General features: G+C 39.4%; 2 protein-coding genes across 6 annotated transcripts in view; both read right to left on the bottom strand.

Annotated features, from left to right (window-relative positions):
• Positions 1 to 10,285, bottom strand: part of col22a1 (collagen, type XXII, alpha 1) — a 49,007-nt gene extending 38,722 nt beyond the window's left edge. For 2 of the 5 annotated variants that reach the window (XM_057354533.1, XM_057354534.1), the window contains exons 1-3: positions 10,167 to 10,285; positions 6,758 to 6,909; positions 5,532 to 6,098 (exon numbers count right to left, since the gene is read on the bottom strand). In XM_057354533.1, the coding sequence (XP_057210516.1) occupies positions 5,532 to 6,098; positions 6,758 to 6,848 (658 nt within the window). In that variant the 5' untranslated portion in view covers positions 6,849 to 6,909; positions 10,167 to 10,285. Of the gene's footprint in view, positions 1 to 3,193; positions 3,354 to 3,740; positions 3,794 to 5,531; positions 6,099 to 6,757; positions 6,910 to 10,166 lie in introns of those variants that run through there. The other 3 variants (XM_057354536.1, XM_057354537.1, XM_057354535.1) reach the window with 2 other exon arrangements.
• Positions 10,286 to 11,893: 1,608 nt separating this feature from the next.
• Positions 11,894 to 15,717, bottom strand: LOC130566799 (uncharacterized). The gene is made up of 2 exons (XM_057354581.1): positions 14,762 to 15,717; positions 11,894 to 14,144 (listed from the first exon to the last, which is right to left on the bottom strand). Exons 1-2 carry the CDS (start codon positions 14,783 to 14,785, stop codon positions 13,251 to 13,253), a joined length of 918 nt encoding a protein of 305 aa, XP_057210564.1. The 5' UTR covers positions 14,786 to 15,717; the 3' UTR covers positions 11,894 to 13,250.
• Between the last annotated feature and the right edge of the window lie 2,630 nt (positions 15,718 to 18,347).

Here is an 18,347-nt window from a genome sequence, read left to right as displayed (position 1 = left end):
CTTGGCAGTTCTTTGCATTGCTAAAACAACTTTGGATTAGTTGGAAAATTCTCGGATTTACATGACATGATTTACCCGAGAAGGAAATGTTCCTGGACATAAGATCTTGTACATTGCCATTCTTAGCTTGAGGCTATTAAATCCGTGTCTTGGCTGTCAATTATCTAGGTTGGTGATATGAAAGTCACCAGTTTATCCTAGCAACCATGTGATTTAAAGAATGACATCACCTCATCTTACACTAGGCACTAAGCCTGACGGTTTCTGACCCAATAATTAACTGTACACGTAAGTGACAAGCAAGCAATAAATGCGGTAGTTCATAAAGACTGGTTTTTGACAATATAGAGTTTCCTGTGACTGGCTAAATGACAAAGTAATGAAAAGCCTGTCGTGCGTCATTGTTGAAACGGTGGCACATACGAGTGCTTTCTAAATGCGTTCTACCGAGGGCAACTACCTTCAGCTGTGGGATAAAGGCTATAATTTACAGGGTGACCATGAAACTAAAATGATGCTGCTACTGAGCAGATCTAAACCTTTTGATTCTGCATTTCCACTTTTATTTTGCTACTTTATACATTTTTTTGCACCTTTTTCATTTGTCACTTGCTTATTTCTTGAATGAAATTAAATAATGACTGTATTGAGCTACACTAAGTGTATTAATTGTTGAATGTAATTTTTTTATTGCTAAATACAAATGTATTAAATTACTGAATATAAATTGTAATGCACATGCAAAATGTCATCAGATGTCAAATGCATTGGACAAACTGCACATTACGCTGCATTTAATGATTTATGAAAGAAGTGTTTAAGATATATAACACTTTTAAAAAAGATTAAAACACATCAAATTATGACAATGTATTTATTTAAATTCTGTCATCTTTTACTCGCCCTCATGTCATTTCAAATGACAGAATTTCTTTCCTCCGCACAACACAAAAGAAGATATTTCGAAAAATGCTGTTAACCAGCACCGCTGTCTGGTTACCAACATTCTTCAAAATATCTTCTTTTGTGTTCTGCAGAAGTAAGTTACACAGGTTTGAAATGACAAGAGGGTGAGTAAATGATGACAGAATTTTCATTTTGGGGTGAACTGTCACTTTAAATAAGAGTCTGGTAAAGGGTTGACAGTAAATTTGGCAATGGAGAGGATCAGAGATGACCTATTTTTGTAGGCTAACCTGGAAGTGCCGCGCTGGTTCCCTCGACTGAAAGCCTATGGGTTTTTCCCATAGACTTTTGGAAGATCGCAAAAAATAAGCTCTGTGATTAACAAAGGTTTATGATGTTTACACGTTTTGTCTATCAAGATAATCTTTACAAATTGACACAACATTTGTTACTTTTGAAGCCGAAATACAGTCGGCAGAAGTACAAAGCTAACAAGATGCTATAAACAGACTTCACTTAAGGTCGCTCGATATCAACGTCACCACCACCAAGCCTCCGACAACTCTTTCAAACTTGATATACACAGTTTCTCTTTAACTGTTTCATCTATATGATGCATTGTTGTTCTGTCACTGAACATGCAAATAAAAAAAGATCTGAAAGAAAAATGTGTTCCCTGGAAAGCATCACTCGGTGAATGAATCCGCATCTATGATTTAAGAGATTTGTGGCCATTTTGCATTATTTGTGAGCTTTATATGCCCAATGACGTCTAACGTCCCCGCCAACGGAAGTAGTCGCTTTTAGCAACTTGTTAGCAACCTCAGTTTTTAAGACACAAAAAGGCTTAAAAAAAACACAAGCGGGTTATCATTGGTGTGTTTTATGTCATAGAATAAAACGTGAAAATATTTAGAGATTTTGTTTAAAACAGACCTCATTTCGGGCGATTTACCAAAAACCCATTCATTAAAAACCCATAGACTTTGAAGTGATGGAACCGGTAGTCCTAAAATGCTAACTCGCTTCCTGGCTTTGCATTGTTATTTAGGATGTTAGATCCATTATTTATATTTTTATTGGCTCTTGACAAGTAATTACTGTCAGTATTAATCATAATTAAACTGTGTGATATAAATTGCCCCAGTTTGTCCTGTTTGCATCCAGTCCAAAATAATCCAACGTCCTCCTGGTTAGCATATCTCAATCCTCCAGGCAGGTTTTGATATTGGTGAGATGTCCGCGGAGAAACAAGCTTAATGTTTTCTCTCGTGTTTGAAATGGCCATTTGTCTAATCAGAAGCAGATTTAGGAAACGGGAAACAGATGCTAAAGCAAACTAAATTAGCATTATTACAGACCACTGCTGTTCAGTTTAGCAGCATCTCACCACAGATTGCAAACCTGGCGTTCTTGACGGTTAAACCACCAAACTGAACCAAAGCCCTGCCATGTTGTGATGAAGCTGCTGGCCAAACATCATTTATATTTTTCATTTATGTCATGCCACCTAAAAAAATGGCCTGTGTATTTTCTGTACTTTGAAATGTGACCGTGAATGGCCCGCTAATAAAAAGTCACAATTAAAGAAAATTTTGGTATTTCTTAAAAGCTAGGTATTTCTCAACATTAAGGAAAGACCACAAGTTAACATGAATTAAAAATTGTTCAAAAAGGAACAACAATTAAACTGAATTTATTGATCTTAGTTTGGTAATTTTCAGTTTTTAATGCACAGTGAAGTAATATAATACTAAAGATGATCAATTGTTATTGTATTAACGTTGAATTGATATAGGTAGTAAAAAATATGTCGCTCATTTTTAGTTCATATCATTTAATGCATTGACATTTCATTAATTGAATTACTTTATTGTGAAGTGTTACCAACATTTAATTACTTTATTTTTGAAGTGTTACCAACATTCTCTCTCTCTCAATTTCAAGGCAAAATATGACATTTTAAGTTCTCATTTGATCTATTCATTTCAATTTCAGTAATTAAACTTGGACGAAGAAAGAGATAATAGAGAAAGGCCCTTTCCGGACATAAAATTTATTTTCCTTCTCTAGAAAAAACGCAAGATGTATGAAGCGAACCCACCTCTGCATTTGTGTATAATAACAGTTCTGCATCCCTTTCACCAAAATTAGAATAATAATTCTGCGTTTAAATAAGGTACAGCTTTTAATCTTTTCACATGAAACATATTGAAAGATATCAATTAAAAAGTGAAACCAGCTGCCCAGATCAGCTCAGGACTGTAATTTCCTGAGCAAAAATAACCTGGAGTTGGAGATGCCTTGTTTTTCCTAGCCACTAGCATTCTAACCCATGCTGGTGCCAGATGACTTTGGTTTATCGCAGAGCTGGACCTGATAGGAGACCCGTTGCTGGCAGTGAGATGTCATGCAAGTGGGCGGGGTCATTCAGAAGTGGGTGGAGTCTTCGGTTGGAATCCCAGCATGGTCAGGGTCACGGTTCAGAATGCATTTCTCTTTCTATCTATCCGTCTTTTTGCCAAGTTGAAGGATCTTGCCACAAGGCTGTCTGACGTAAATCAGCTATTCGAAAAGGCTTGTGTTACAGCCTCTTTAAAGGCAGAGTAGATCATTTGGAAAATGCTAACGTTTGCCTGCTAGCAGTGCAATCATACGATCCCCCCTCTCGCGAATCACCATCCAAAGCCACGCCTCCTCCAAAACGCATGAGCGCGCGCACAGACCAGAAGCTGTTGGATCGGTTCCAGTGAAGTCATGTCACATTCACCGGTGAGAAAACATTACAGTACAAAGTGAATTACATTACTACAATAACGGACATCTCTAGGTACCTGCTCTCTGTCCGCCATTGTCCCGCTGCCTGCACATCGCACATGAGCGCGCTGATGACGTATGATGTCTGCGTGAACAGGGTGCGCAGTGGGATGCAAAATACGCTGACTGAAAATGTACACATGACGTATCATTGCCATCCGACCGAGGGCAGTAATTGCTCCAACGTTTTTGACCCTACGCCTTTCACAGAAGATCTATAATTATAAAAATACCAATGTTTCGCTTTACTTATTGATTGCTATCAGGATGTTAAGAGAATTCCAACCAGCATGACAAAAAACGTTTCTGGACAGGATTGCCTACTCAGCCTTTAAATACCAGTGAAGAGTGCACTTACAATGATAGACTGCATTGCCCCTTTATCTGACACTTATTAATCTTGTTTTGACTATGCGATGATTCTTGATGGCGGAGGTTACTGTGGATTTAGATTTCCACTCTACACGGTTAAAAAAGGCAGTCACATTTATCTAGTGGGCTTTCTAAATCACGTATTTTCAATCTAAAACACGTTAGACCAACAACATTCCCTCTAATGTAATTCCAATTAGTTTATCAAAGCCTGAATGAACAATTTTATGCTAAACAATGTTGCTGATTTGCAAGTTCCCAGCATGCATTGCAATGGAAATTAATTATACAGTATATAGGGTTATTGTTTTGCTGTCTCTTTTATGCTGTTTATTTTATTAATGTTAGATGTTTGTTGAGGGGTAATTTTATAAGTTTATCTTTAAAAAGGGATAGTTTACCCAAAAACAAACATTCTGTCATCATTCAACACAAAAGAAGATATTTTGAGAAATGCCTCAGCGTGTTCATACAATGGAAGTCAATGGGGGCCAATGTTGTTTGGTTACCAACGTTCTTCCAAATATCTTGAAAGTCATACAGGTTTGGAGTGATGGTTCAGTAAATAATAAAATCATTTTTATTTTTGATGATCTCTTTAAGAGAGTTAATCTTATCCATTATAAAGATGTCGTGTTTTAATGTTAATGTTAAAAGAAAACCATTAGCAATGGTTTATGCCCTTTCTTATTTTTTAGAAGCAAAAACTGCTTAAATCTTTATAAAATGACATGTTAGGAAAAGTTATCGGAAGTTCTCCATGTGTCTTTCTGCTAAAGTTAGTAAGGAATGCAACGTCTAAGCATCATTTGCATGTCTACAGTTGATCTAGGCCACATGGCTCGTTGTTTGAGGTTGATATATTTTTGAATCCGTATTCATGGACTTTAATACAAGCTTGTTGTTTGTTATGGCCTCCTCTGACTATCCCACATATTCTTTTAGGTTTATCTTCGACTGTGGAGCAAATGTGATTTGCAAAAGCACTCAAGCTCAGAGCGTTTCCATCTCTTGTACTTACTACACCTCCGAATGCATACTCGGAAACTCGCCGAAGCAAGAAACCACAGAAATGTCCGGCCCAAAGAGGTTCATTTGTGAGGCCAGCTACTGTCGTGTTTGGACCTACTTTGACTCATGTTTGAGTAACATCTGTCAAGCCAATCTGGATCTCCATTTGCACCTAAACTGCTGTATTTACCTTAGATACGCAATATTTTAACTATGCTATACCCCAAGATATTTTTGTGTGTTGAAGACAGAGCCTCCAATCAAATTCTATTATATTTTGACACAAATTCATCCATTGCTTGGTAGAAACAACCCTTAAGGTAGATGCCATTCTCTAAAACAAAGAATATGTAAAAAACAGAAAATACAATCTAGATATCTTAAACATTATTAAACAAGGTGTCTATAGCATTTTTGTTACTCACTCTCGCAGAGTCTCCTCCTCAACCTCCCCCTGATCTTATCAATGGCGTCGAAGTCCGTCACATGGAACACGTGAGCATTTTTGGGCTCGGCGGCGATCTCCTCCAGTTCCTCCTTCAGGGCCTCTCCGATCCCCAACGCAAACAACCTGACTCCAGCAGCCGCTGCCGCCACAGACGGCTCCAGAACGTAATCTTGACTCTTGCCATCCGTTACCAAGATGGCCACTTTCTGAAAGCCCTTGGCGGCGGGCCGTGCTCCCGTCCTCTCCGTGAAGATGTTGTTGACGGTGAAACTTATAGCGTCTCCAGTCTTGGTGTTCCCACCCAGGTAGCGTATGTTTCCAGCGGCACGCTTGACCTCCTCGAGGGTTTTGTACCTGCCCAGGTTAAATTCGGCGGTGGGTCGGTCGCTGTAGCGGACGACGGCCACACGTGTTTTATCCGCGCCTATTTCGAAAGATTCCACCAGTTTTGCTACCCACTGACGGATCTTCTCAAAGTTTTCCTTGCCAACACTGGACGAGGTATCCAAGATGAAAACCAGGTCATAGTGAACGTTCTTGCACCCTGAGTACAAACACATGAAATTTTACAGACTGTGTAGACAGGAAAGCCATTGTGTTTATGAATGAAACCGTGTTTAGCCACAGATTTTTGAGGTTTGTGTTTTTGTCAGCGTACCATGGCTCAGTTGGGTAAACTCTACAGAGAATTCAAAACTATTATGTGCACCATAGTCTAGAAAGTCAGAATTAGAACTTGAAAGTTAAACGGAGACAGTGGTCAGAGGTCATGATAGTAAAATCACTTTGTTCAGACCAACAGAAGCAGCATACATCCTGACATGTAGGTCATTCCAAAAAGTTGGATTTCATTTATTCTGCCTATAGATAGATACAAATTTTATCTGTCCCAAGATGTCAGAGGTTCGGACAACGTAGTATCTATACTGTGCATATCTCTTCTCAGGACACTTTGTTTTGGCCAAATTGTGAGCCATCGTTGTACATATCCTTCACAGAAGGCAATCCTAGAATACATTGCATTGAGATCAGCCAAAAATCAATGCAAGAAATTCAACACGGTAAGTGAAATGTTGACACCAAATTAACACACATTTCATAAAGTATTGATAAAAATATTTTCAGATCATTAAAGCCTCACATTTATATTCTTTTTTTTTACTGTGTATGCAGGTTTATATTTAGGATAGCATGTGACCTCACCTGCCCTTTGTGCTTCAACGCCTCCTCCAAATAGTGTCAGAGCCAGTGTGGTCAGGACCAGTATGATCCTGAACCCAAATCGAAACTCCATCTCCTCCACTGTTGTTCTGTGATGTTCTTGCTAAGGTGTGAAGATCATCAAGTTGTTGTACCTGTGGATGTGAGGTGATCAGTCATGAGGGACAGGGAGCTGAGTAATATTGAATGATTAGAAAGTGATGTATGACTCTCATTGGTTGTCAGCTGGACAACATTTCTCAGACGTAAAGCCCACATGAATCCTGGTACACTGTACAAGTTTCAGTTTGAACAGCCAGGTTTGAGAGGATAACGAGATGAAATGTTCTCATAAATATGTCTGGTTCATGAAAATGTAAACTTGTTCAAGCATGGGTGTCGCTAGGCCATTTTTAGGGGGGCTTTAGCCCAACTAACATTTCTACTCAGCCCCCCTAAAAAATCTACGATTCTCCATAAACTGTACAGACTTCGGCTCCTACATGTCTTTCAGCGTGTTCTTCAATCCGAATGTGTGTGTGTGTGCGTGTGTGTGTGCGCGTGTGTGCGTGTGTGTGTGCGTGTGCGCGTGCGCGTGTGCGTGTGTGCGTGTGTGTGTGTGTGCGCGCGTGCATGTGCGTGTGTGTGTGTGCGCTGGTTTTGTATTCGTATTTGGCTGGTTTAGTACTCAAATGTTATATCCATCTATGCAATACAGTGGAATGCTGCAATAAGTTTACCATCCTACCCTTTTAGTCAAACGTTTATTTTATTTATTTATTTTTATTTTTTACTATTATACCCTCATTGGGGGCTGAGCCCCCCTTAAATGAAAATCCCAAAATCACCCCTGTGTTCAAGCAAGGCCTATAGCTTCTGGATTTAAATTAAACTGTATATAATTTATTCTTAATAAAAATACAATATGTCAAATTCATTGCAACAAAAAATGTGCTTAACTGTCATTAAAAATAATGTCAGTGCGTCAAAGTTCAAACATAGTATAATTTTTGTAAAGAATATAATTATTATTTTATTTTTCTTGTAAGACATGATTCTGTGCGATTAACACTAAAATTACTGATGGATTGGACATCTAGATGCTCCAAATGCTTCTTCACACAGGTGATGTCACACTATAAAAACGCTGGGTTAATTTCAACCCAGCATTGTGTCAAAAGGGGACATCCTGTTGATTGTTTTAACCCATTGTTGGGTCAAATATAAAAAAAATTCTGGGTTAATTTATAACCAAACAGTTGAGTTTATCCCTTTTTTTACCCAACACTGGTTATAATATAACCCAGCATTTTTTAGAGTGAATGTAAGAAATTAAGTATGATAGATACAGTATAGAAACATTAACAAAAGTCATAGCATGTATGCGAAGTGAAATACTTTACAAAATAGCCACATACCATATAATAATACAAAAGTAAAGTATACATTCTGCAAAAATGCTGGGTTATTTTCAACCCAGCGTTGAGGGACAAACCCAACGGTTTGGTTATAAATTAACCTATGCTGGGTTGTTTTAGCGCTAAATGCTGGGTTGGGGCAAATATAAACATTTTCCGGGTTTCTCCCTTTTTGACCCAAATGTGTAACAGTTAACAAAGTGTGGTAACAGAAAAAGTATTAAAACACCAAAAAGACAAAGTAGTAGTAGGCCTATTTGTTGTTATTTAAATCAGAGGAGTACAGTGGCTCACTGTCATCATAGGAACACATTGAATTGTGGTTCGCAGAGCCTTGATGATGTGGCAATTTGTATCTAAAAAAAATTGGACGGTCAACAAACAATCTTTTTTCCTAACACATTTTGGGAGACATTTAGATGGGCTGTACATTTGCAAAGGATGGAGAAGCAAAGGCTTATGGGTAACAGAGCTCGGTCTGTCTTGTTTTTTGCAGGCGGTCCAGAGATTTAAAGGCCTCGTTGTTTTTTTCAGCTTTGGTCAAGCTATTAGGTAAATTACCTGTTTCATTTTCAACTATTTAACCCTTTGCAAAACTCTTTAAAAACTGAAATGTCTGTGGAAGTGAACACCCTGTTCTATTTTCAGACCCTGTGTTTACTGCTAAGTTTGGTAGTCAAAAACTCTGGTCAGAGACGTCGGCTCACGTGAAATGTGCAGTTCACGCACAGATAGAAAAAAATCCAAAGAAACATGAGTTGAATATAAGTTAACGTAACCTAAAAAAAGTTTAAATGTTTCCATACATTAAAGGGATAGCTCACCAAATTATTTCATCGTTTTTTAACCCCAAATCTACATTCACTCACTTTCTTCTGCAGAACACGGAAGAAGATATTTTGAAGAACGACTGTAACGGAACAACATTGGGTAGTATTGAACTCTATAGTATGAACACAAAACCACTGAACATTTCTCAAAATATATCTTCTTTTGTGTTTCACAGAAGTGACCAGCAAAACTCAATTATACAGTAACAGGAAATTATTTTTTGTATGTTTTTTTATGAATATTACACACATTTTATACCCCGTGATCTGTCTCTCCACCAAGAAGTTGATTAAAGACTCCCGACCTCCAACCAGTATCCGTTTGGCTACCAACACCAGCCTGTAGCCTAGAATAACTTACGGCTTACTAGCCCAGATCAGTCCAGTCTAAAACACTTTGTTATTTTTCTCAAAAGGCAATTTAATCCTTGAAATCCTCTACAGGTACATTTCCTGTCGAGGAACTGAGCACTTTCAGTGCGGATATCTCAGCTAACACACTAGAGGCCTCGCATGGGGCCGAGCTCCAAAACTGTGCAAACGATCAGCCTGGGAGAAAACTGCAGATGAACAAACCAGAGTTTCACTCTTCCTGTAGATGAAATGTGAAAAACAGCCGTACTTTTCCGAACACTTTACAAACAAACTAGCACAAAGCCGAAGCTGTGGATCTAAAAGAGTAACAGGACCCGTGCTTCTCTACTGATGGGGTCACGACCAAACAACGGGTCACAGGTCTGGACAGCAGGTAACAAAAACCATGCTAAAGGTAAACTATAAAATGCAAATTGAGCTTAGCATAAACAGCCAACGAAATATGCTTAGAAACCTGTTAAAGAAAGGACAAAATGCTCATGTCACTTGATAGAAGCTACCGTTCCCAAATGAGGCCGATGCCAACATGCAGGTAACATGACATACCCTTATGAAAAAAAATCATAAACAAAAGTAAATAAACGAAGCATTGGGACAGACTACATTAGATAAACACTTGCTTGCTTAGCAGGGGTAAACCTAAAACTGACCACAATGTGTTTGGTCTCGGGTCACCACTTGGTGTCCAATGTAAAATCCGTGTCCTGAAACAAAACCAGCTGTGAACCACGTTGAGGAAATGAAATATATTCAAATGTTCTTGGGTCAGAAAAGTAAACTCACTCTTACCTGTGCTGTCCGGCGTTACGAGAAGATATTCCTCCTCCAGAAGAGTACACACCAGTTATCAAAACAGCATCCTGCTCCCAATCAAACTCCAGGTGAGCTTTCCACAGGTAATCCTCAGAGCTCGGAGCAGTGATATGGAGTGATGTGGAGCTCGCTCTCCTCTGCTGCGAGGTGGGAGGGTGGAGAAACGGCTCATCCACAGTAAGTGTTGGGTTTCAGACGGCTGCCCTGCCCTGTGCACATAAAACAGGGCTCTGACAGACTGCGCCAATTATAGACCAACTTTCCGGGATATTTTCGTCGCTTTCTTCCTCGTCGTCTCTTTCTTCTTCTCTCCTCTCGTCTCTATGGCTGAAGACAGAGGCCTTTCCAACACCAGGCCATCAAAAGTTGGGCGGCTGATGGGTTGCCATGGTGCCGACGTGGCGTCAACCTTTCAGCTCTGTATTTATAGTATGGTTAGTATAGTTATACTCTTATAAACGTTATCGTGTCATACAGGGCGGAGATCAAATGCGGATGGGTGGGTTACGTTTGAAATCAATTTTATAGCTATAAATTAAGTGGTGGTGTTTTTGGTGCAGATAAGAAGCATTGATGTCCTGCATGGATAGTGCACGGATCATTTCTGCTGGCCTCTGTGGAAATATGCAGTACATTTGCAGCAGACAAACACAAGTGCTGTTCTGTTGTTTTTGAACCCTTGGGTTTATTTGATTAACTTCATAAAAGTAAAGAAGTAAAACAAACAACATAATCAGATTGTCAGCTTCACCTTGGTGTTAACTGTGAACAGGTGTAAACATCTGCCGCTTGTGTTAATGATGATGTAAGGGTGAAATCAGTATAGATCCAAATAACACGATGTGGAAAAAAGAGGTTGATATGCAAGAGAAACTTATGTTTAGTGCATAGTAAGACTATACTGATTATATAATGATTATAGAACAGCTCATATATTTTTTATATAAAAAATGTGTCCGTGTGTACCTCCCGGTCTACCAAAAGGTTCTTAGTTTGAAAAAGGTTGAAGACCATGACCTACAATCAATATCTGTTTGGCTTGATTGTGATTGATTGTTATTATTCCTTTTTATTATTGTTTTTAATTTATTCTTTTCTTTATTTTACACATTATTTTTTCTGACCTTCATGTTGTCTGAAACTGAACATGTCGGATATCCTGCAGGTCTCAGAAGACATTCCATCTTCTTCCTTCACTTTCTCACTTCATGCCATCTGGACCTCTCAACCACAGAGTACTTCACCAGACACGCATAGACACTCACTTTACACACAGAAGCACAACACACACTTTCCATACTCCCTAAACCCCATCCTTACGCACACTAAAACACATCAACAAGCGTACCACACTACAATAAACATCAAGCAGTAAAACCGAACAGGAAGAAACTTGTTGAAATAAAACAAGCTCTGGAGAAAGGAAGTGTCGCGGATCTATTTCCATCTTTTACCTTTGTAAGGGGGAGAATGTGGCTGGAGGCCACGCTAACTTTAGTTCGGTGGGACAACTGATGGTTTGGCACAGATGCCGGTTTAGAAGTGTGACAAGTTGGAACATTGAGAGGGTGTACGAGTGTAACAGTGTGCTGTGATGTTTAAAGAAAAAGAACGAGAACAATCATCACATTTTTATTGGATGTAAAACAGAAAAATACTAATAGTATTATTTCTACTTCACAGCAACTAAGCTAACAGGGAATGTTCTTTTGTTCTAACGTTCTATAAAGGTTCTCTCAAAGTTATCAAAAACGTTCTTGCAGCGCTGTTTAAAGAGCATTTTATCAACAATAAATGTCATGCTAAACTAGGGCTGTCAAATGATTAATCAAGATTAAAGTTTGTGTTTGTGCATATTTATTTTGTATTTATAAACGCATACATGTATACATATTTAGTAAATATTTACATGCCTTTCTTGATATTTACCAGTAATTTAAATGGTTTGTAAATGTTTATTCATTGTTATGTTTTATGTTTCTCTTAAATACCTGCATTTATGTGTTTTTATAAATACAAAATTAATATTAGCAGCACACAGACATATATTATACACAATATATATGTAAGGGATAATCCACACCTAGCCGTGCGTTTATAAAGCAATAAGCCCCAAGAAGCAGTGGGTTACAGTGCATTTTATAACATCTTAGAGCGTAGCACGACGCGAAGCGGAGAGCCTAAAACCCCCTTAGCTGTTATAAAATGCACTTTATACCATGGTCTTTTTGAATACTCGATTCTGATTGGCTGGAAGGTGTGCATTAAAACCCTTTAACGCACAGGTAGCTCCAGTAAGTTTGATTACATTTGAAATTTAACTGACAAAATCACTGTAATTTTCACCTGTTTGCTCTAAAAATTTCACTGTAAACATCAATAAAATATTTAACTTGGCAAATGACAATGGTATAAACGGCATAATCCATAGCTAGCCGTGCGTTAAAGGATTTTCCTCCACTTCGCGTCGGGTGGTTCTTGACCTCCACATCATGCATTAAAACCCTTTAACGCATGGCTATCTGAGGATTATCCCTTACGTAACCCACTGCTTCACGGGGCTTATGCTTTTATAAAATGGTTATTCCATATGCGTTGCAAAGTTTCATAAAATGAAGTAAATAAAATGATGCTTAGGCTAAGTAATGTGGTCAGCCGTTATAAATCAGGGTTTTTTGTAACGGCTTATATATAACTCGGCTCAGCCAATCAGAATCTAGGACCAGAACTGACCGTTTAATAAAGGGTTTTAATGCACGACGCGGAGGCCAAGAACCACCCGACGCGACAAATACAAAATCAATATGCACAGCACACAGATATAGTATATTATACACAATATATATAAGGGATAATCCTGCATTAAAATCCTTTAACGCACGGCTAGCTGTGGATTATCTAATCCACAGATATTATTTAAATACATGGTTTAATGCACAGATGTGAACTTCCTCTGTGCTTTCTTCTACTCAAAACACGAGACCAAATCCTGTGTAAACATCACCATACAGCCATGTTCAAGTGTGTTCACGTGCCGCGCTTCCTCTTTGGGTCAGAATGTCAAAGCACAGCTTCCTGCATGTCATCAACGTCCATCATCCTCCCGACTTTACCCACTGCCCCAGCCTGTTTCCACGATGTCTTTTCCAGTACGTGCCCGGTGTCTCTCAGTGCCCACTCCGCGAAGCCCTGACCCTTGCCAGGTCCATCTGAGGCTGTTTTGCCCTCATCAGCAGATAATCCACCTGTTGATGAGCTGGATTTACTTTGATCCTCCTCCAGACGATCGCTTCTCCTCAGCCTCATACGTCTCTTCACCGCATCCTGGCTCCTGGACGGCACAGCTGATTGCCTGGAGTTTTCGGGGGCACGTGCCGGGTAGACTTGTGTTGGTCTGTTGTTTTGGCAGAGAGATGAGGGGTGAGACTTTGCTTTAATTGTCGGATTACTTTCCACACGTCCCACCTCCTCGCCTCCCGTTGACCTATCAGAGCCGGGTTTGAGTTGATTGACAGCTCCGGTCGCTCTCTGTTGGGATTTCAGGGGTTCGGTGAGGATACTTAGTGGGTAGCGTTCTGGAGACTTGTCTTTCCAACAAACCTTTGGTTTTCTGGGACGCTGCTCGACAAGTTTGATCTTCTGACGCTGTGCCTCCCTCACCTTTGTGGGAAGCTCTAAAGGAGCGAGTTTAAGAGGCCGTCTGGGGGGTAAATTCTCTACCTCTCTCTCTCTCTGTGGGGGCTGAGGAGGAGCTCTGGTCTGATCCTGCATGGAGGATGAAGATACGGAGGAGGAGGATGAAGAGAGCGTGATGCATGAGGAGGACTCCCCAGCATGTGCTGCTAACAGATGGAGAGCAGGTGTGCGGGTGAGGAGGTCCTTTTTAGACACCAGCTGAATGCCACAGCCACCCAGATGGATCCTCGCATTTTTATCCTGGCAGGTCAACCCCTCCTGCGTCAGTAACACACAGACAAAAAATATACATCACATTACATACTGTACATTACATGCATTATGTGTCAGAACTTGGACTCACTTCTTTCAACACTAAAATAACATAGTTATTTTAATAACAGAGTTTAACATTTGTGACCCAGTCTATGAAAACCAGGCTAAAGTCTTCAAATCTCATTTTCAGCCATTCACTTCCATATGATTTCAAACTTTGACATGGCCTTTATTCGGTCAATATTAAATAAATCAAAGTTATAGTTTCAAAGTAAATCACAAAAAAACACATTAGCTGGGTTTTCACAGACTGGGGGTCCGTTCCTTGTTTGATATTTCCATAGTCAAACAATCTGTGGTGTAGATTTAACCAACACACAAACATACTGTACAGTCTACATCACGATATATAATCTATAACTTCAGCATCTCTACTTCATCTTTCCTTTATTAATATTTATTAATGATATTAAAGAAACACAAAAATCTCCTAAAGGAAAGAGTAACATCCCGTTCACATTCGACATAAAAATATTGTTTTTTTTTCTAAGCCAATGTTTTAGGACAAATACAAATATAATGCTATTAGAAGAGAATAGAATCTATATTCATATACTTACAACAGAAGTCATAATTTCCTGCATGTTTTTGTTGTTTCATCAGACATCAGACATATTTGTTTTTGTGCGTCCAAGTGACTCTGCAAAGAGAGGGGGGGGGGGGGTGTTCGACGGACTCAGTGATTGACAGTAAGATCATTGGGATTGAGGTCAGTGTGCAGTTTGTTTTTCAAATGCTTAGCTGAAAATGTGATTCTTTTTGTTACAGTCACTAGATGGCGCTAGAGACTGCAACCTGAACCTGTGCTCGTCCTGCCTACTTTAAATGATTTTCTGTAAAAAGTTATTTGTCTTAAAAATATGAATTTTGCATCTGGGTACTGAAACAAACCATCTGACAACCACTGACGTTGAAGTACTTTACCCTCAGTTCAACCATTATTCTAAATACTTTTTAACACATTGGATCAACAGACAAAACCAAATCTACATATTGCAAGCAAAGGATCTTGGATTTGACAATCTTATTCTCAATTTGTGAGGCAGAGCGATATGTCCACAGGCCTATTCTTTCTCAATATCCTCACGGCGGCCCTGAAATCCTTTTCTCTCGAGCAGCGCCAGATGGGATTATATGCAGCGCTGTGGTGTTGAGCGACTGCTGATCCCGGTGACCGGGAGCAGTGAAAGTGGCGTCATAATCCTGCCTGAGCCAAACCCAGACCGGGGTGTGACGCCGGTAGAGTGTGCCGTCTGTATGTTGGCATGGGCACTGAAGCTCTTAGACGGCAAAATTGGTTTCAAAAGGACAACAGGCTTAACAAGCATCAGCCACGCTCAAGCCCTCAAATCTGGTAAAGGATTGAAACAATCTGCCTGAATCTTGACGCAGACATAACCATCTGTCCCCATCATCTCACAGATGTGTTCCGATGTGATAATGGTGCTTTTGTGGCATTTTTTGACTACGGTCTCCTCAAGAGACACTAGTGAAAGCTTTCCTAGCCATAGGTGACTTTTACGTGTCCATAAAATAAAACAAGTCTTGAGTCGCAGTCTTTTGCCTGTGAAACACAAAAAATAGGATGTTTTGAGAAATGTCTCAGTGGTTTTATGTTCGTACAATGGAAGTCAATGGGGTTCAGTGTTGTTTGGTTATCACATTCTTCAAAATATCTTCGTTTGTGTTCTGCAGAAAAAAAGTCAGGTTTAGAATGAAATGAGGGTGAAAAAGCTAAAAAAAGTATATTCATTTTAGGGTAAATGGATTATGAAATGTTCATTTTATCATGGACAACACACAGAAAATTACAAAGTCTGTAAATGCACACCGCAATTCCAAATGCATGTGTTCTACCTGTATTCATCGGCAGGTGCAAGATGTGCAATTTTAAGTCCTCAAGCTGAAAACCTCCTCAGAAATTGTTCTGGCAACCTTTTCACGTGTCCAACCACCCCAGCAAAGAAAAACAAGAGTTCATTGCACACATCTGGTTCTGGATTTATTTCTTCTGAAATGTCAAACACCTGAGGTGCAAAGAGCAAAAGAGGTTATTACAGCCAAGAGGAGAAACTAACCAGGTTTGTACGGCTCTGCGGTTCTCCAGACGGCCTCACGATGGACAAAAGAGCTCAGATTTAGTCGCAATTCCCTGTGGAGGGGTCGCTGACCACCTTTTATATGAAGGAACTTCACCAACAGTTACGATCTCAACTGCACCTGTGCACTCATTCCTCCATGCTGAAGAAGAAAAAAAACAAAAGAACCTGACTAAAACACAATAGAAAATGTTATGGATTTAATGGTTATAATGGGAATTGTATTGGTTTTAATGGAAACTGTAATGTTGTCTACTGGTATGTGATGAATTCTATTGGTGGGATGTTACATCCTACTGGAATAATGCCAAAAACACACTACGAAAAGGAATTTTGTAATGGTTTTAATGGAAAAACTATTGGGTTGTAAAACCCAGAAACCATCCCAGAAATTCTAATGGTTACCATTACAACCCAATAGCCTTTTCCATTAAAAGCTTTACAAAATTCCTTTTTGTAGTGTGTTTTCGGCATTATTCCAGTATGATTTAACATCCCACCAATAGAATCCATCACATACCAGTAGAACCATTACAGTTTCCATTAAAACCTATACAAATCCCATTAAAACCATTATAACTTCTTTAATGGTTTCTATTGATTTTTTTCAGCAGGGAGCTTTATCCTATTGAAATAATGCTCAAAACACACTACAAAAAGGAATTTTGTATTGGTTTAAATGGAAAAAGCGTTCATTAATGGAAACCATTAACATTTCTGTGATGGTTTCTTTAGGGTTTCTACTGTTTTTCCAGCAGAGCTGTTTTCATCAAACCATCAAAAAGTGTAATTTAGTAAAATGACAAAAAGCTCTTTTCCAATCCCAAACCTCACCCAGAGACAAAGCTGTGTACCGACTGAATTGAATAATGATTTACCCAGATATCAAACCAGTTTGTTTTTTGCAGATTTAGTGGCACATTCACACTATTCACAACCGCAATGCAGTTTAACCAGGTGACAAATGCAATGAAATAGCCGTGCCGTATTTAAATGATCATTTAAATGTAAATCATTCCTTTCAGCACAGACACGCCTCCTTTCTATGCAAATGGGTCTTATTATAGATTGTGCCATATTCACGAAACACAGCACCATTTGCTTAGTGCAAATAACGTCATTTAAACGAGGTTTTTATGCACATTTTCTATTCATCACCAGTAAAGCACGCCAGAATTTCTGCACCCCTCCAAAACCCGAGCAGGCCACTCCACTAAAAATGACTATCAGCAGCCAAAATTCAATTTGAGTAAATTCACCTTTTAATCTTCTGGAGTTTCAAAGCAGCACATTTACACGACTTCTCATGCAAATATAATTTATATTTGACACAATGGCAGTCCGGTCTAAAATGAAATGAACGGTCTGTACTCTCGGCCAGGAACACAACCCAAGCCATTTTTATAAAGGTGGATTCATTTGGCCTAATGCATTGCCTACATTTTTCAACATTAATGTAAAAGCATGTGCATTATGCAACATGTACATAAGTTAAAAGTCCCTTACGAAACATGTCTTCCTCTCTGAGCACCTGCACATTAGACAGGTCGTTCATATCATTGATGTATAAAGAGAGAGGTTAGCTAAAGCTCATTTGAGTTGTGGTTAAATTACAGGCTGGGTCCAGCAGCAGAGACGCAGGCTCTCTCCAGCACTGCTCTTATGCTGTCGCTCTCGCCCGGCCTCAAACACCCGCATGACAGCTTAATTAGCGAGCAGCGCGAGAGATGAATAGGGCCGCGGAACATTCGCTTCCACCTACTCCATACAGGCCCGCATCCAGCTGTACATGCTGATGTCATAGAACCCTCGGACCTGCGACCCGAAAGAGAATCAAACCAATCAGGGTTTTTTCTGTTTTTCAAAGTATTGGAGCTAAAGAACAGAACTAAACATACAGGGGACCAAACCATTTGAGTGGGGGGGATATATACATATATGATGCACTGTATAAATTATATATAGACGGTTTCAGCCATAAGAACATTGAACTTAACTTCCGGTATAGACCTCCGCCAGTGTTGGGTGTAACTAGTTACTCAGTAAT

This window comes from Triplophysa rosa, linkage group LG16 (assembly GCF_024868665.1).
Source record: "Triplophysa rosa linkage group LG16, Trosa_1v2, whole genome shotgun sequence".
Lineage (NCBI taxonomy): Eukaryota > Metazoa > Chordata > Actinopteri > Cypriniformes > Nemacheilidae > Triplophysa > Triplophysa rosa.
Note: the sequence above shows the minus strand (reverse complement) of the source record. Positions and strands in the feature narration are given on the sequence as shown.

Bases quoted from the DNA above. Each gene is read 5' to 3' on its own strand.
- LOC130566799 (XM_057354581.1), bottom strand. From the start codon at position 14,785: ATGCAGGAAATTATGACTTCTGTT. The intron at 14,145-14,761 runs GTAAGTATATGA...TTACTGACGCAG, and splicing joins AGGAAATTATGACTTCTGTT to GAGGGGTTGACCTGCCAGGA.